The sequence below is a fragment of the Pleurodeles waltl genome, chromosome 3_1 (genome assembly GCF_031143425.1).
Source record: "Pleurodeles waltl isolate 20211129_DDA chromosome 3_1, aPleWal1.hap1.20221129, whole genome shotgun sequence".
In the NCBI taxonomy this organism is placed as follows: Eukaryota; Metazoa; Chordata; class Amphibia; order Caudata; family Salamandridae; genus Pleurodeles; species Pleurodeles waltl.
In genome coordinates, this window is record NC_090440.1 from 1,740,039,266 (window position 1) to 1,740,056,994 (window position 17,729).

General features: G+C 42.7%; 1 protein-coding gene across 1 annotated transcript in view; it reads right to left on the reverse strand.

Annotated features, from left to right (window-relative positions):
• Positions 1–7,677, reverse strand: part of CPS1 (carbamoyl-phosphate synthase 1) — a 159,203-nt gene extending 151,526 nt beyond the window's left edge. The window contains exon 1 of the mRNA XM_069225655.1: positions 7,454–7,677. Coding sequence (XP_069081756.1) covers positions 7,454–7,570 — 117 coding nt within the window. The 5' untranslated portion in view covers positions 7,571–7,677. The remainder of the gene's footprint in view (positions 1–7,453) is intronic.
• Positions 7,678–17,729: the final 10,052 nt, after the last annotated feature.

Here is a 17,729-nt window from a genome sequence, read left to right on the forward strand (position 1 = left end):
ACACTTCATCACCCTACATCTCACAGTAAAGCAGGTCTCTTTGCTAGGACAGACCACACCATTCACACAGTATCACGTCACTAATACATTCCTTCCCCTCAAAACCCTACTGCTCACACATAGCACCCTACCAGACAAAAAAACTATAGCTCCATTCCCCATTACACCGCACCTCATTAGAAGAAATGACTCAGAACCACAAAATGTGACACCACATCAGAACATTCCACACATTCCACACATCCCGCACTCCATCAAACTGAACCAGACACTATAATCCAAATGGCACCATATCACATAATATGAAGTACCACAGCATTGTACATCACACTATCCAACACCATGTCTAACTTACAGTATGCTCTTTTTAGTTCTGTGAAGTGAAACCTATACTCAATGTTCTGACAGCAGGAAACAGAGCTGCTTATCTCTGAACAAATAATGAGATTTAGGGGCCGTATGTAATATTTACTGGTCGCAAAATCCTGATCACAATTCACCAGAAGGCCATCACAGGGACGGTGATCTGCTGGGGTCAGCAGACCACCATCTCTAAGACTAAGTTTTGATTAAACAAACTTTTTTTTAAATTACGCAGCCTATTTTCCTTAAAAGAAACAGCAATGTGTTTAAAAAAACTTTTTTTTTTTTTAAAGTTTGATTAAAAGGAGGCAGTCAGCCCCTGAACCACTGTGTCCTTTTAAACTTTTTTGTACATTCATAAAGGACAAAGGGACACGAGGCAACTCCTTCCCTTTTGCAAATTGGTTTGAGGTTTTAGCTGAAAAAATATCAATGTTTTGTGACCGGATTTCAGCTGCGAAACATTGATTCTTTAGTTACCAATTGTATATTGAGAACGACGTATACAACATGCTGCTTCCAAAAGCCGATTTTGTATCAATTCGGAATCCCATTATAGGAGACAAAAAAAAAAAACTTTTCTGACTCCTAAAATGGGATTAGTAACTAAGAACAAGCAACTTCCGAATCAGAATGCTCTCAACCATTACAATGCTTAGTACATTTGACCCTAGTTCTGACCATCCTTCAAGCCACTTCAGCCATTCATGACACATTCTGAAGATGTATGAAGAAGGAGCACTATGTATAAATGCAGGATTACCGATTTGAATAGAAATTCTGATTGGTTTGTTAATGCTGCAGCTGTTATTTTAACTGGTGGTATTGTTAAAAAAGATTCCTTCACAGAATGTATTGTGTGGAGAGGTATCTGCTTTAGTAGCACACCACTGAAATACCAGACTACAATGCAACAGTAATTTTAATAGTTCCGCAGGTGTTTTCTGCCTTCTGCTCTATTAAAATGATGTCTTATGAAACTGCACATTTAGAGGAAACACAGTAAATGAAAGTGAGAGACTAGTAGAGTGAAATAATTTGCAATGTAGTCCGTTTTCATTCTTAGTTTTTGTCTCGGAAATGGTGAAAAATGTGAATGTTGAGAAAGACTGGGGTCACAGTTAACTGGTGTATCAGTGGTCTAGTGGTCCATAAACTAACAGTACTCGACATGAAATTTTCCCGGGAATTGCATGACAAATTGATTACTGGGTAGACACATCTGAGATATCGAAGAATAAGCCACAGTGTGAATTCGTGTAATGATTTTCGGATTGCTCAAAATAAAATGGAAAATTGGACATAAGCTCAAAATTAATCAGCTGGGGAGTCAGTGCACAGTAGGAACCAAGATTATGAAATGTCATAGGATGAAAAGCAGTGAAGAAAACTTGCAAAGAAAAAAAATACAAGTACAATGCATGACACTTTTAAATTATTGGTGCTTACGGTGAAGAACAATGTTTTTGTAAAAAAATAACGTCATGATAATTTATGCACTATTAAAGGACTCCTATAAATGGGAATTATTAAAGCCAGAACTCAAAAGACTAGCTAAATTTCTCTACACAAGTGGGAAAGAGTTGTGGGTTGTGTGGTTTGTTTGTGTTCTTTCTTCCTTTCCCATCTCAAACTGGATCGCACAGTTATGGGTTATTGTGTACATGCAATATTATTGTGCAAGTGCAATTTACGCATCAAATCTTACTAGCAGAGCATGTTGAAATATTTGCTATGGAATGGATTCCCAATCCTGGGTTGATTGAATACATGATTAAGTAACAGAAATCCAGACAGGTCTATAACTTCCAGGTAGCTTGGCTTTATGAGTGTATCGTAGGCAAATTGCCAATTGAGCCCTCCAGAAGTGTTTAATATTACCTTTTAACTTATGCTGTCCCCAAATGGCAACATAGAAACATATTTAATTCCTTTGAAGCAGGATAGGATAAAGAAAATAAGGGAACTCTTCAACATCACTAACAATAAATGTAAATTTTTACATGGAAGTAAACACAGAAAGGTTATACATGCTAAATGCGGTGCAGCTAGTTTTCCAAGTTGTTTTATTTACACACACCAAACACCATGTTTCTAGTCTTCGCTTTCGTTTAAAAAAGTATTGCATTCTGGGAGCTGCACTCATGGTTTGCTTCAATTAAGGTAAGTGGATTAACACAACTGATGAAAATGCAAAAGAAACAATTAGGAAGGAAAGATGGTGCTTTCTTACTAGAAAAATGCAGGTACTAAATTGCAGAATTCCATAAATATGATAACAAAGAGGCCAGGGATATAATTGCAATGCACAGTGCAACATATTGTTACCTACATGTGCTTATTCCAAAGACAGCTATAATTTGATGGCTTGGTGACTGAAGCATTCAGTCTCCCAGGAGAAGTGGTTTCTCCAATGAAAGTCCAATAATTAAATGGGTATTGACACCCAGCTGTTTTCTTCACATGAAATATACTGTCTACTGAAGGCCAAAGATTAAGATCCTTATTTTTTTCCCCACAGCGATTCTCACTTGGGGCAAACAAGAGTCTGCACCCAGATCCACGATGTGGGGTATTTTTTGTAACCAGGGGTTCCTCCTGCATCGCCATGATTTTCATAATTTAAAAACAGAGATAATTTATGTGGGGAAAATTGCATATGCTTAGTGTTTTGAACATTGGAATGGGGAACATTTGCAGTGATATAGCCTATAGGCTATTCGGCGGTGCAGAAGTCTTAATGATACGGTGCCCTGTAAAAGTCAAACCGATCTGTATCACTTCCAGGTGAGGTATTTTTGCATCAGGATACCACAAGAAACAGAAGGAGTTCCAAAGTTTGCATCTCCCAAACACCAATTATGTACCATCCAAAGCATCCAAAGTTTGCATCTCCCAAACACCAATTATTTATCATCCCACCCACTCGGCGTATACCCATCAGTCTATACTTCCATTTCACTTTCCTTTTCCAATGTATGTCTGTATGTGTGTTACTTGTGTCTTGGTATGTGTGTTCTATGTAACTGTGTATATGGATGCTGGGTATGCGTGTATATGTATGCTTATGACTGAATGTGTGCTGCTTCTGGATGTCTTTATGCCTGTCCGCCTGTGTCTATGGTTATCTTCATGCCTCTTGGTCAGCGTGTACTCGAATCTTGCCTAGAGTATGCATTGCTGCCAATCAGTGTGTTATCGGTCTTTCCTCACACCCATCTGTCTGTCAGTCCCTTTCTTTATCCATCTACAGTGCCTGTAGGCATGTTGCCTTACATATAATGTACAAAACACTTGAGAAAGATGCTGTGAAACTGCATTCCCAAAGCCAGGCTGCTCCAAGGCGCCTCAACACAGATTTGAGGTGGACAAGCCACAGAATGCTCCAGCCGGATGCCTGGCTGGAGTCAAAAACGACGAGGCGATCTATGGTTTCTACTGCCCATCCTCTCACCTCAATCACCATTTTCTAGAACACATAGGGCCTGATTACAACTTTGGAGGACGGTGTTAATCCGTCCCAAATGGGACGGATATCCTGCCCACCGTATTACGAGTTCCATAGGATATAATGGACTCGTAATATGGTAGGTGGTAAATCCGTCATATTTGGGACGGATTAACACCGTCCTCCAAAATTGTAATCAGGCCCATAATTTCTATTGATTTAACACAGTTTACTGATATAGTTCCTCTCAGAATTAACAACAAAGCACTAAAATTGGATGTAATATAAGAGAAAAAGATATCCATCTTGTGGCTGAACTGTGCAAGCAGGAAATCTGGACTCAATCCCAGCTTACTTGCTTGACCAAATTATGTGACCTTTTATTCACTTATTTTACTGGGCCTCCTTTCCCTTTACCATGGCAATTGAAAGCACCTTACAATACTTCACTGCAGGATGTGCACTGATGTAAACCTAGATGCTATGTTATGTTGATTTGTATGGTGCACTAATCACCCGCGAGAAAATCCAGGCGCTTGTTTTAGTAGACTTTAATGTTGGTCCATCTATAACACCAACCTACGCTACATATAAGGTACACGTGAATATTGCGTTGCCATCTGTGCACAAATTGCATCGTAATAGGACGGTGGGGAGGTCCATGAATGTTTCTAATTTCATGTTTAGAAACCATCACTTCTATGAAATGCTACCCAGTGCAGTGAACAGTCTAATGCTCGAAAGGTGAAACGCCTCTTAATGTTAAAGAAATACACGTTTTATTCATTTTGACGTTTGACGTTTTTTGCATCATTTACATACTAAAAAAGTTGTCGGATCGGTTCCTGTTAGGGATGTTAGAGGCGAGTAAGACCCCTGCCTCGGCTCCGGTTGTGCTCCCCCTGATAATTTTCGGGCTTGCCCGCCTTTTTAACAAAAACATCGATTTTATCGCTGGTAATCAGACTTTAGGGCCCAGGAGGAGTCGGGCCTTTCCTATCCTAGGCAAAGTTAATGTTTACGGGTCCAAAAAGTCCACCCTCTTTCCTCTGCCGCTGCACTTCCAGTGCTTGGATGGCAGGGAATGGTTAAGCCTCACCGACCTCGGCAGCCCAGCTGGTGTCGAGTGAGAGCAAAGTCTTCAGGGTATCGCCCCCATGAGCTGCTATTGCTGCGCACTACACTCTGGGAGCGCCCCAAGAACCTGCACGCGGTCAGAAGTAAGGCCACAGGACCAGGAAGGTAGGTTCCAAGCACAAAGCCGCCGCAGGAGAGCCACTCTGCTGGCCAAAATGCTACAGAGCATTGCTTTCAAGTCGCCCCCCAAAAGTGAGTGTTGGTCGGCCCCACCTCCAACCACCGGTTCAAATTAAGCACCGGCTGGCTGCACTGAAACAAATAGCTACACATGGCTGCCTAGATACAGTGCATACCCCGGGGGTTTGTCCTGTCATCTCTGGAAGGACTCTAAGTAGCATTTAACCTGGCTGTGCTACCACTATGCATGCTGGGGGATTAAGTTCTGCATCGTTCGGGAACAGTACTATATTAATCACATCTGATGACTGCCTGTATCCAGTGCACACTAGCAGGCTATCTGTCTCTCACTCTTGGGTGTACTAAAAATACATGTTATCATACCTGAATTTCATCCCTTGCGTTTGTCTGGTTTGTGTCCCTGCACCTCAAGCCCAGCTAAAAACAATGACCTTGATGATTGTACGTCAGGAAAATGGGGCATAGCTTAGGGGTGGGTGTTTTTGGTGTGTTACACCCCCTTAAAAATGTATTATGTAATAAATAGTTCTGGTGCTTCCAGCAGGGTATGGTGAAGTGTATTAGATTTCACCCTGAATTTTTGCATGCCCACACTCACATAATATCTCTCTCTCTCTCTCTCCTCTACCTTAAAACTTGGTTACTTTGAAAACTAGTGCCTTTTAAGTACCCCTAACAATCCGCACTCCACAAAATGCTTCTCACATAGACCACACTGTAGTTCAACGCGCTTCCCCAAGCATTGCCCAATAATGCAGTACTCCACCTATCAGCCAAGGCACATGGGTGCTCGAGCTGGAGTGTGAATTATTATTGAACTTCAGTGACAATGCACCACAATCCATCTCACACCAACTCATGCTCGTAGGTCACTGCCTGCCGCATAGCCCTCAATCAGTGCTTTAAATGGGCAGGTACTCTCCGGTACTGGGTACCTGCACTTCTCAGCGCTGCTGCAGTACATTTAATGGGGGAGTACCTGCACTTCTTTATTTCCATTTCAAACATTGCCTCATCCTTTCAAAACTGTAATGCAGACCGTCTTCTCAGACATTAAAGCACCGTCTCTCTTTGAATCTTTCATTGAAGCACATTGGCCCACAAGCATAATTGAGAGACGCACACCTAGACAGCCGAGTCACTTTAAAAGGCAGTACTGAACTGTTAGTCAGGCCCTCAGAGTGAGGGGAGTTTGAAACTCTAAGTCATCGAACCACACCCGCATCACCATTCTTGGACCAGAGTCTCTCCTAAGTCCCTGTGCTGACGCGCATTTAAGTACTCGGGTGATCCTGCTGTCAAAGGACAGGGATTTCAGCCCCGGCACAGGCCACAGCAAACTTTCCTTCTGTTAAGTACTTGCTCGCAATGTCACCGCGAGGAACAGAGGGCGACAGACATCCTAGAAAGCAGTAGGAGTCCGAACTTCTTCACAGTTCCACAGTCTGGGTTAATTCATATACTTTCTTCTGTGGAGCGCACTGGGAATTGTTTTTCTAGGTCCTCTTGGTGTACTAGTGTGTTATCTAGTTTGAATGTAGTTCTGCGTGTGTTGTTTCTCAGTTAAGCGTGTTAAAATGGGCGCGATCCAGCGATGCCGGGGGCACCGATCTGGAACTTGGTGGGCACTGAGTGAAGTACACAGATCACCTTCTTCATGAAACATTTTTACGCAGGGTACTCTATGCCGCGTCTTGCAAAACATAAGACAATTAAAGGGCCTTTTTTTTTTTTTTTAAGTTAACATAGTTTGCTTCTTTTAAAGTCTGAAAAACATTGAGCTACATTTCTACCCAAGAGTAGCACATTCTTTTCAATAAAGTTAATGTACATAATAAACCTTTGCTACTGCCAAAGATGCTAAAAGGGCACTGCACTCCAGCTTTACTATTTACACGATAGCAACCCAAACAAAATAGCAGCACATAGGCAACCAACCTAAATTAACACTCCCTTAGTTCTCTTTATGTGGCGTGGCAGAGCTGAAAGTGGTTGACTTGGTGGCGACCTTTCTAAACAGGTGGCAGAATACGGATCATGGTCCACAGAAAAGAAGATGCTTTGAGAGCAACTGGACACCCTGGACTTGGAAATAAGAGTGTTGCAACAGAAAACAGGGATTATCTTGCTTACAGTGAAGAGCTCTGCCTGCAGGCTCTTCTGTTTTTACAGGGGAATTTGAGGATGGGGTTAGGGAAATTCACTGAGAATCACAATTACAAGTAGAAACCGCAGACAGCTACACTGAGGAGAGGTGCCTTAATATCTTTCTGTGTGTACAGTGGAATGTCAGGCTGGGGCTTAGGAGAGTCACAGTGAATCAAAACCAAGGGGAAAAAGAAAGTCGTTTAGAGGTCATCCTACCTTGACACTCAACAGCCTAACGCCAGTTCTTGAAAAGTTCCAGTGGCGTGGTGTAGCTAATCCAAGTCCATCTTTCAAGGACTTCACCCTCTTGAAAACCGTCAAAATCCTGGTCATTTTGAGGAAAGGTCACCCTAATAAAATAAAGGCTGCAAATGATGACCAAGGAGGTGGGTGTTTCCCAGAGCGGCAGCGACTGGTGAAAATGCTTGCAGCCAGCGGTACCTGGGCTCCAGAGTCCCAGCCAACCTTCCACTTATATAGCATAAATGCCAGCTCCACCCCTACACTTAGCAACGCCCACACTTGGGTACAAGGTGACCCTTGTTTTAGGGAGGTGAGCAGATGGGCCCGCCGGATTGGTCCCTTCAGAGATCAAACACTTTGCATGTCTGAGCAGTCAGTGCACCAAATTCTATGCCATCCTCGGACTAATTCAGGGTCCGAGGATAACTAGGAGCAGTTTGTGTAGCCTGTGCATGCCTCCAAGTAGACTAAACTTGAAGGTATTTTTTAGACTTTTTTTTATCCCTTTTCAATGATTTTTCCAACTCTTGTCATGACCAAATAGCCATTTCCCTTTCATTGGATGATCTACAGCGTGTGTGCATACGTACAGATGCGCTACCTAAAAGCCCTACAACATAATACTTTCCAGCAGCCAGGCAGTCACTGGCTGCTCGCCTTTCCACCCCCCTCTAATAGCAGTAACAGACCCTACCGTGGGCCCTTGTGGACAACAAAAAGATTGCAGTCTCCCTGGGGTCTTTGGGACTGTAGCCAAAGCAATACTCAGACAAGTCACTCAGTGGCACTATTGCACCAGTCGATGCCTGCTTTCTGAACAATTGGAATTCAGTGCCATATTCCAGCTGGCTACACAATGGCACTGCTGTGCCGGTGCCTACTCCTCCAGGACTTCACACAAAACAATAATGTGACTGAACACCTGATGCTGCCCTTAGCAGAGTCTTGTCTAATTAATTGCTTTCATTAGAAGCTTAGCCAATGCCATAATGTGACCAGCCACAAGATGTCACTATTTCTCTAAAGCCTCTCTTCTCTCTACTCTCTGGAAGAGCCATGGCAATACTATTCTCTAATTGACTACTTAGTACCACTACTACACCTGTGCCTGCCTATTCTGGTCAGGTGTGTAATGTAAGCCAGTCCTTGTTTTTCTGCTCCTTACCGAACATCACTCAGTGACATATTGGGACCAGCCACTAGGTGGCAATGCTTCATCAGTATCTGTCACTGGTACCTTATCCAACACTGTGACCAGCCAATGGGTAATATTTTTATACCTTAGTGTCTTTGAACCCTTCAGGGCATAGCTAATGCCATACTGTGACTAGGGACCTTTTTTAGAGTTTGGCAGATGGGATATCCCATCACAAATGTGGCAGATGTCTCGTCCATCTTATTCCAAGTGCTTTTGGCACCTGTTATACAGCAGATCGGATATTGGTCATATTTTGACAGTGTATCCAGTCCATCAAACTTTAAATAAGGCCTTAAGTGTTGCCGCTACACATATCTGGGTCCAATTTTGAGTTCCTCAATTCATGTGATACTTTGACTGACCAGTAGCTGAAGCTGCTTCAACAGTGTCTGTCTGCTCTCTCTATGATTCCAGGCAGTGCTATGTTGTAATTGGAGACTGTGTAAAACTGCTGCACATGTATCTGCATATTCACAAACTACAAGTGTAGTTTTATAGTTGCGCACTCACTATAATTATGCGTGGGGTTCTCAGCACCTAGAAGCTCCACACTCGATATAGGGATTGCAAAGTCGTAAAACTCCACACATAATTTGTGAATACCTAAAAGTAGTAAACTTAGCCAAAAGTGTAAGATTACCTTTGTGAATCAGGCCCTAAATGTCACTGCACAGCTTGTCTCCTTTTTCCCACTCAAGAATTTCAGGAAAAACCACACTCTAGCTGCCCAGTAGACGTCACTGTGTCATCAGTTTGTCACCTCTCTGTAGGACTGTTACCAGCTACCAGATGTCCACTGAATCAGCATTGGTTGCTTCCTCAAAGACATGTGTAAGTGCAGTACCCCAGGAGCGCCATGGAGTCGCTTTGCTCCCTCTCATGTGCTGCAACCATTGGAAATCCTGAACTGAAATAAGGCCAGCTGGATGGCTAGTCCAGTCCACAGGACTGCACAGCTTTAGAGAAATGGTACAGTGGCTCAGCTCTACTGAAAAGAAACAAAGGGAAGTAAGAATCGAGGAGCCACTGCTCTAGTGAAAATTAGCAAAGGTGAGGAGAAATCGAGGAGACACTGCACCACACTGACAAAACAAGATGGCAAGTAGTTGGCTTCAGGGACTAGTGGGACTGCTCCTCTGGGGGCTGAGGACCTAGAAATGGAGGATATTACCCCCTAATCAGGGGAAGGCTGACAGGTTAGTCTGTGGGGAAGAGAAGGCAAGAGCAGAATCCCACTGAGAGGAACCATGCTATTGGTTCAGGTGAGTGAAGTGTCTTGTGCTGGGGACACAGAAGGTGAGCGCAGAGGCCCACTTCATGTGGCCCCCGCAGTAATCAGTCACAGGCAAAAGCACTTAAGAAAAAACACCCCCTGAAGTGGGGGTGAGGGGCAGAAGAGCTTCTAGCCATGTGGTGAGAATAGGCAGGAGCAGAACTCCACGGAGAGGAGCCACCTCAGAGATGGCAACTGGAAAAGCAGAAGCTCCTGCGCTGGAGAACTGGGCTGGGGTCCCTCACAGAAGATGAGCCAGATTCTCTCACCCTGTGTAGAAATGTGGGCTGTTACCTAAAAGGGGTAGAGACCCACCTCAGGTAACAATTGTAAACTTTCTAAGGGCAAACCCTAAAAGTCACCAAATTAATCTCAGTTCATCAGCTGATAGCTATGCCACAAAGCAGGCAGGCTTAACTTAGCGGCAATGTGTAAAGTACTTATGAAGTATCAAAACAGTGACGAAGTCAAAACGCGAAACAATAAAGATTCCAAAATGACACCAAAATGGCAAAAATCCTATAAGGGGAGCAGGAGATATGAATGTTTAAGGGTTTAAGAAGAACTAGCGCCAAGAAGCACAAAGTTCTAATGACAGTCAGTGGTCGCGGTTGAACAGGACCTAGGTGTAATTTGACGCTGACCACTTTGGAGTACTGGTCGGATACACTAACCAGGATCATTCTGGTGGAAAATGTTACCTTCTGATTTTAAGTACCAATCCACCACAGGAATACACTTATAAACCCCACATGACTTCAGAGGAGGCACTTAAGGACTCACGGGGTTGCAGGCAGAAGCCAATAGGAGAGTCTAGTCCAGGTCCAGTTGTCACTGGTCAGCTTGGCAGTTCCAGGAAAAGGCTTGTTGTAGCTTGTTTTGTCCCTGTAGCTTTAACAGTAGGTCAGTATTATGACCCTTGGAGTCCACTTTCTTGTCCTGAGTACAAGAGGGAGAGAAGATCCAGTCATCCAGGCTCTTCTCAGACTTTAGACAGCAGGTTCAATCCTCTGCTGATCTTCCACAGGCCCCTGAGTGTTCTGTAGTGGGTGTCTGGAGATGCCACATTAATGCCTGACACAAGCTAGTGGGTGGATGACTCTCGGGGATGCCATCACCAATATGGTGAATGTTCCTGGTGCCAACCCTACCCATTTGGGACATTTTCAAGATGGCTGAAGCCTTCAACCAAACTAGTCTTGGGCGTTGAGGGTGTGTCTGAGGAATGTACTATGTTAGTCCTACTGTCCCTCATTCTACAACTAAAATTAAAATCCAGATTTAGTTAGTACCTATACCCTCAACTCAGAGACAAAAGTCTGGCATAAAAAAAGTTGATTTTTCAGCAAACAAGTAGTGGATACCCACACATTATTTTGGCCTTCTGTTTCACTCACTTGAAGTGTGCTCCAAATGTTATATGTAAACCCAACAGACCTGTCAAATAGGCTTTGACAGTGCAGTGTCAAAAAACAGGACCACTGAGTTGAGTATGTCTGACTGGGGGACAAAAGAAGGACGCTGCCCAAGTATCAGCTAACATTTGCCTGTGACAAGGGTGGTAGGAGGGCATATTTGAAGTATGCCCTAAGTATCATAAGAAAAAGCCCGGTACACCTGTCAAGCAGGTCTTGACACTCCTGTAGGATCTGACACTGATATCAAAAAGAGGTCCACTGTTATGGAGGCCAGTCTAGCTGGTGGGGGAGGGGGAGAAGGATGCAGGGTTGGGTGTTATCTATATCTGCTTGTGACAGGTTAGGTCTCATTGAAGTTATTCACATACTTTGGGCTTAGTCCACAAGCCACCCTGTAAAAGGCACACCAACACCTCCCCAAACCTAAGGCCTTTTGTCCCTCTCCTGGGAGCAAGCTCATATCTCATTCATGCCTATTGAAATGCTAATTATTGGCTGACAAAAAAGGAACAGTAAATAGCAGAGTTATCTTCCAGGGACTTCAGGCAGGGAATAGGTAACTTTTTCAAAATTGTCTTTTCAAAATATTTATTTCAAATGCTGACGAGACCAGTGACTTGTGGCTTGTAATAAATATTTAAAAAAGTAAACAAAATTAAACACATAGCTCTTTCCAAGCTAGAGATTACAGTTATTCAATTAAACTTAAAATTGTATCCCAGTGCTTACCTGCGAAACATCCAACCCTATTAAAGTGAAAATCATTTTTAGGGTTTTTGTCACTGTAGGGATATGTTTAATGTTAAACATGTACATGTCCTACTCTCAAATACAATGCACCCTGCCTTATGGGCGATGTATAAATATTTAAAAGGAATGTTTAGGCTTGCCAAAGGGGATATTTTGATGGATCGAATTTGCAGTTAAATGTAGGGGCAGGCATAACTGGCTAATTTTGTTTATCTTAATTACTTGTAATTCCCTGAACATTACGCAGAATTATGTGAGAAGCGTAATCCAGAATGTAGCACTATTTCTTAGTGCAAAATTCACCCTCTCATCCTAAATGGGCCCAAGGATGCATTTTACGCTAAGACAATAGCGCTAAGTGCTACAGGACATGAACAGCAGAAGCCAGCAGCTGCTCACTCTTGTCTAGACCCTCATTTACAAAAGATTCCACTTAAATAATTGTGAATTGCAACAAATAACAATTCACAATTTGCAATTCCTCAAATAAAAGGTAGAAAAGGAATTTGTTAGAAGTGGTCACTATTTGCACACCGACTTCTAATGAATCCATTGGTATTTTAAGCAAAAAGGCAAAAAATCCAGCATGATCCTGCAGAAAAGAAAACATTCCAGCATCCTGTGCCCATCTAGAAAATTAATCATGGGAAAAAAGTAAGTAAAAAAAACACTGCCTGAAGCAGAGGAGGGAAAGAATAGCTCCTCCTCTACCCTTGTGCATTTAAGAACAAAAACCAAGGCAAGCATACAAACCTGACCAGGGAAAAGAGACCCTATCAGAAAGAAGATGCAGCCTTCTCCACTGAGAGAACAGAAGCATAGTGGGAGTTAAAGATGAATTGGAAAACAAGCCTCTTTACCCCAGAGGTAATCACTAGTGACCTAAGGAGAGGGGGAAGAAGATAATTGTTCCCCAGTGAGCAGCCCTGAGAGATCCATCCATAGGAGTAGGGATGAGTGCTACAGCTCTGGGGATTGCACAGAGGCCCTTCAGAACCAATGAGAAGGGCAGCTGGAGCCACTGTCAAATCACACAGAGACCCAAGAAAGAGACACTGGGATAGAGGCCATGAAATTAAGCTGTAGGCACACTGATCTGCTCTGCCTCAGTTGATTGACATTGACTGTGGGTTGGCAACTGGAGTCCAATATAAGCTGACAAGAATGCACAGAGGAAGTGCCTCATAGGCGTACAAAGCGGATACACTCTAAAGTGAAAAAGGCTGTGACACTGGAACTGCACCATGGGTGGGAAAGCAGTGAGCTCCACTCCCCACTTCAATGAAAACAGAAGAGATGGACATAATACGGGCTGCCAAACTGGATGTTTTGCCTGTGGCCATAACTGTGGTTTTGGACTTTGGCCTACTTCTGGATGACCAGAGATAGATGGCAGAAATACCAAGTCAGAAAACACCATAATGACCCTAAAACCAGCCAAGAAGAACTCCAGAACAAGTGAAAAGCCTGATAGAGCAGATTCATTGTTTGGAATATGGATCTGAGGACTCTAAGGGGTGGGCCAGAAGGAACAATATCAGAGCTGTGGGGTTAATGGGGAAAACTGATTACAACTGTATGGTCACTTAATCAGAAACATGGCTCAAACAGGCAGTGCCCTTGAGGGGTTGTCTACATTTGTTGCATTGGAGTGATCCCACAGGGGCCTACCACATTGAATAGTGATTGCAAGGATCTTGCAGTGCCATGACTAGGATCATATACTGCTACTGACACATGAAAAGGATCATATTGCATTTGAGAACAATAAAGTCATGTTCTATCCAGACTTCAATGCCACGCTGTAGGAGAGCCTCCACTACTGCATCAACAAGGAGACTGCATGAGATGGAAGTACAACATGCATTGCTCTTTCCAGCCAAACTCAAAGTAATGACAGAAAGCAGTACCTGCTTTTTTACTTGCTTTCATGCAGTATGCGACTGGGCGGAGAAACAGTTGTGTGGTGGAGACAAAGGGATAAAGTAGCTCAGGCCAAACAGTTAGTGCACCAGCAAGCCCAACAAGAGCGAAACCTGTCAATGGCAGCAGCCACTAGCCTCCAAGAGACCCAGTGGTAGCTGGCTCAATGGAAACAAGGGGAAGGTGTCAAACTCACACTCAGACCAATATCAGTATTCTGAAAGAGCCAGGAGATGCACAAGGTGACCCAAGAATAGCTGACAAACTCATCTAGTGGTCTTGAAACATTTTAGATGCTCACACAATCAGAGGCTGGGCCAAGAGGGACACTGAGGACCACAATTAATATAACCTGACTGGACTGTGGAGACTGGCTTGGACAGCGACATGGTACTGACAAGTTAGCCCCCACAACATGTGCCATATTGGGGTCCGGAGAAAGAAATTGGTAACAAAAAGAATGTTCCAGTTGAAATGTGTTTAATTAGGGAATTGTTACCTCTCAGTCCTGGGAAGGCAGGGTTTGGGAAGTTTGTGATTCAGCTGGGGAGATCGCGGATTGAAACATGTATAGAAAGGAAAAGGACCCAAACCAAGCACCGGGTTTGGCCAAGTGATGGCTGCAAAAAGACAAGCAGCCAAACATGCTGGGAGAGTGAAGAGGCACCACTGTTCACAACTCATCATTTGGAGCCTTTTACTGCTGGGACAGAAACATTATTATTTGTTATCTTATGTTGTATACATTTTCAGGAGAAAAAAAACCAATAACAATATTTTGGTTTAGAAATGTTTCACTACCTATTCGCTACAAGAAAGATGACGCACCCACCTGTGAGGGGACTCTGTAATGCAGTGAAAATGTGTAACATACAAAAGTACACTACAAGGAGAGAGACAAAAATAGTATTCTTCCAAAAGACATTTGAATAAGATAGAGGGACGTGCACTGCAGACGCGTTGGAGGGGGCAAGTATATCACAGTCACTATTCATCTCATGCTAGAAGAGTGTTACACACCTGGAGTCCCATTCTAAATAGCAGGAGAGATAAAATACAAAAAAGAAGATCCCTGAGGAGGAATTATGTCTTGCTAGAACATCATTTTTTACTTCATGGTTCCATCGGTGCCTTGATGCGGAAACTCTGATAGGCAGGACACAGTGAACGGCTGGCACATCAGCATCTGAAAATCCTGTGCACTAATAACATCAAGTATAAAGCAGTAATGTTAATGTTATGTGTTGAGCCAAACCAAATGCTCGTTAGGCACCCTAAGGGACAAATGGTGACAGATATACAGAAACCCATTAACAAGGAGGAATGAAGTAGGATACAAATTAAAGCTCCAAAAATTTCTATAAATGCTTGATTCAAGCCCATCCATTTCAAGCACATCCACTGAGCATATGTTACAACGAAGACTCAACAGAGGGCCTGATTTATGGTATGGCGGAGGGGGTTACTCCATCACAACGGTGACGGATATCCCATCTGCCGAAATATAAATCCCGTAGGAGATAATGTGGTTGCCTGGCCACGAGGACAAAAAGGTCAGTGGATGTGAAATTAGCCAAAGCATGATTTTCTGCCTTATAAGTACTTTTCAAAATGCCAAAAATAAAGCAGACTTAATGCTCCTGTAACACATGGGATTCTGCATCCCTGTATAAAAACCTGTCTCTAATTTCTTTATGATAAGCAACTTGTGATGCGCCCAGTAGCTTATTATAAAGAAATAACATAAGAACCCAACTGTAAGCCAGGAGCCAAGGGGAAAGGTTGGTCAGACCATTGAGCATAATTAAATCAACTGTTTAAAGAATCACAAACGAAACACTGCTTTTCTTCTGCTCTGTTTTTCTAGCTGTATATTGAGGAGAAGAAATTAGTTATTTATGGCAGCATGTTTATTTTTTTGCACTCCTTGTGTAATTATAGAATAGTTAAAATCTTTCTGCATGCTTCTACACATTCCAAACTACTGCGCCCTTTAAAAAAAACTGACAAATTAAATTGATTTGAACCTATTTTTGCAACAAACATCTAACATATTTTTTTGATGTGTATACTCTTGCACTAGAAATTCTATGTTTATTCTTCATGATTGCAAATATGCTCTCTCTCACATATGAAACAGCTACGCACCAAGGATTTAAGTATTTGTGGGAAAGTAGATGGTGAAAATTAATTCTAAGGATTAAAGCACCCCTTGCTGTACATGATAAGGATATTGCAAGTCACCTTGGAGTTCCATAACCTAATAAAGGAAATTGGCCTTTGGCCTCATGCCTCCATATGGCCACGGAACTCCTCTGTTATATGCAATATATCATAGTTCTACTCATAGTTATACATAGCTAGGTCATTAAAAATTCTTCATTGATACCTTTGTTAGATGTCACCATATCCGTAATGGATTAATGTATTTGTGTTTTAAGTACTTTATGTATAAAACAAGCCTAGCTAAAAGGCAGCAGAGCGTTGTTGAGGGTCAAAGGCAAGATAGAGTCAGAGAATGATTGGAGGAGTAGCTGGTTTTGGGAGTGGAATCAGACTGTTACCATGTTGGTACGTAATGTTTTTCACAGAGATGTGTTTCTAAACTTGAGCATGTGTGGCACAGTTCTGATGGACACAGGGATGTCATTCAAGATCCTGGATGCATAGATTGAAAAAGGCCTCCTGTCATTTTCTTTCTTTTTTTGCACTTCTTTATCTCATCTGCAGCCTGATGGTGTACTGGATTCAGGTGTGGCAAGAGCTACTGGAGGTGGTGAACTTGTAATAAAATTAGGCAGGGATGCCAGTCAAAATTGCTTTGAACGTAATGTATCTGATTTTTAAGATGCTGCAGGCCTGCAAGCATAGCAAGCAGCATTCCATCAGGGTGGGGTTGATGTAGTCGTATTTCTTCAGGCCTTGGTGAGGAACACTGTAGCTGATGTCCTTATGGGGGGCACACTGGCCTCTGGGGGGCCATGGAGCAGGGAACTGCCACCATACAGATGCAACAACACGGGACCAAGAACAGCAGTTCTGAAGTCTGGAACTGTACTCTGGAATATTGAGTACAAGATTATAGTGGCACACTAATATTGTGGACAAAAGTAAGTTCATAAAGGGGAGAATAGCTTTACTATTCTTAGGTACAGAAACTCTATTCAAGATTACCTTTCAATATTTTGTCTCTTGACAGTCTGCCTATATATGTGTCCCACTGTATACTGTAGTAGATATTGAGGATCCACACCCTTTCTGGGAGGGACAGTCTTAGTAGAGAGATCTGAAACAGAGTATCTCAGTTATCTTGGCAATTGTGTTCCATGCTGGTTGGTGAGGATGGTGTCCAGGGTAACTTTGAGTGACTTGGCAGTGGGTGAAAGCTAAAGTCAAATGCTTGCGTATTTATGTTCTTGAGTGAGGTTTTCTCTAGTTTTAGGTTTTTTTTTGTTTTGTTTTACAAGACAACCAGATTTGGATGAGATGCAGACAGTGTTTGAAGCATTTTATGTCTTGAGCAGGGAGGTCATTAAATTACAGTTGTGTGTCATTGGCATAGTGATGAATTTTGATGATGTTATCTAAGTACAGTTCAAAGAGGCTCCATATGGAAAATGAAGATCAAAGAAACCAAATGTAAACCTGGGGGCTCTCAAGGTGACCTTCTGAAACTTGATAGAGCCC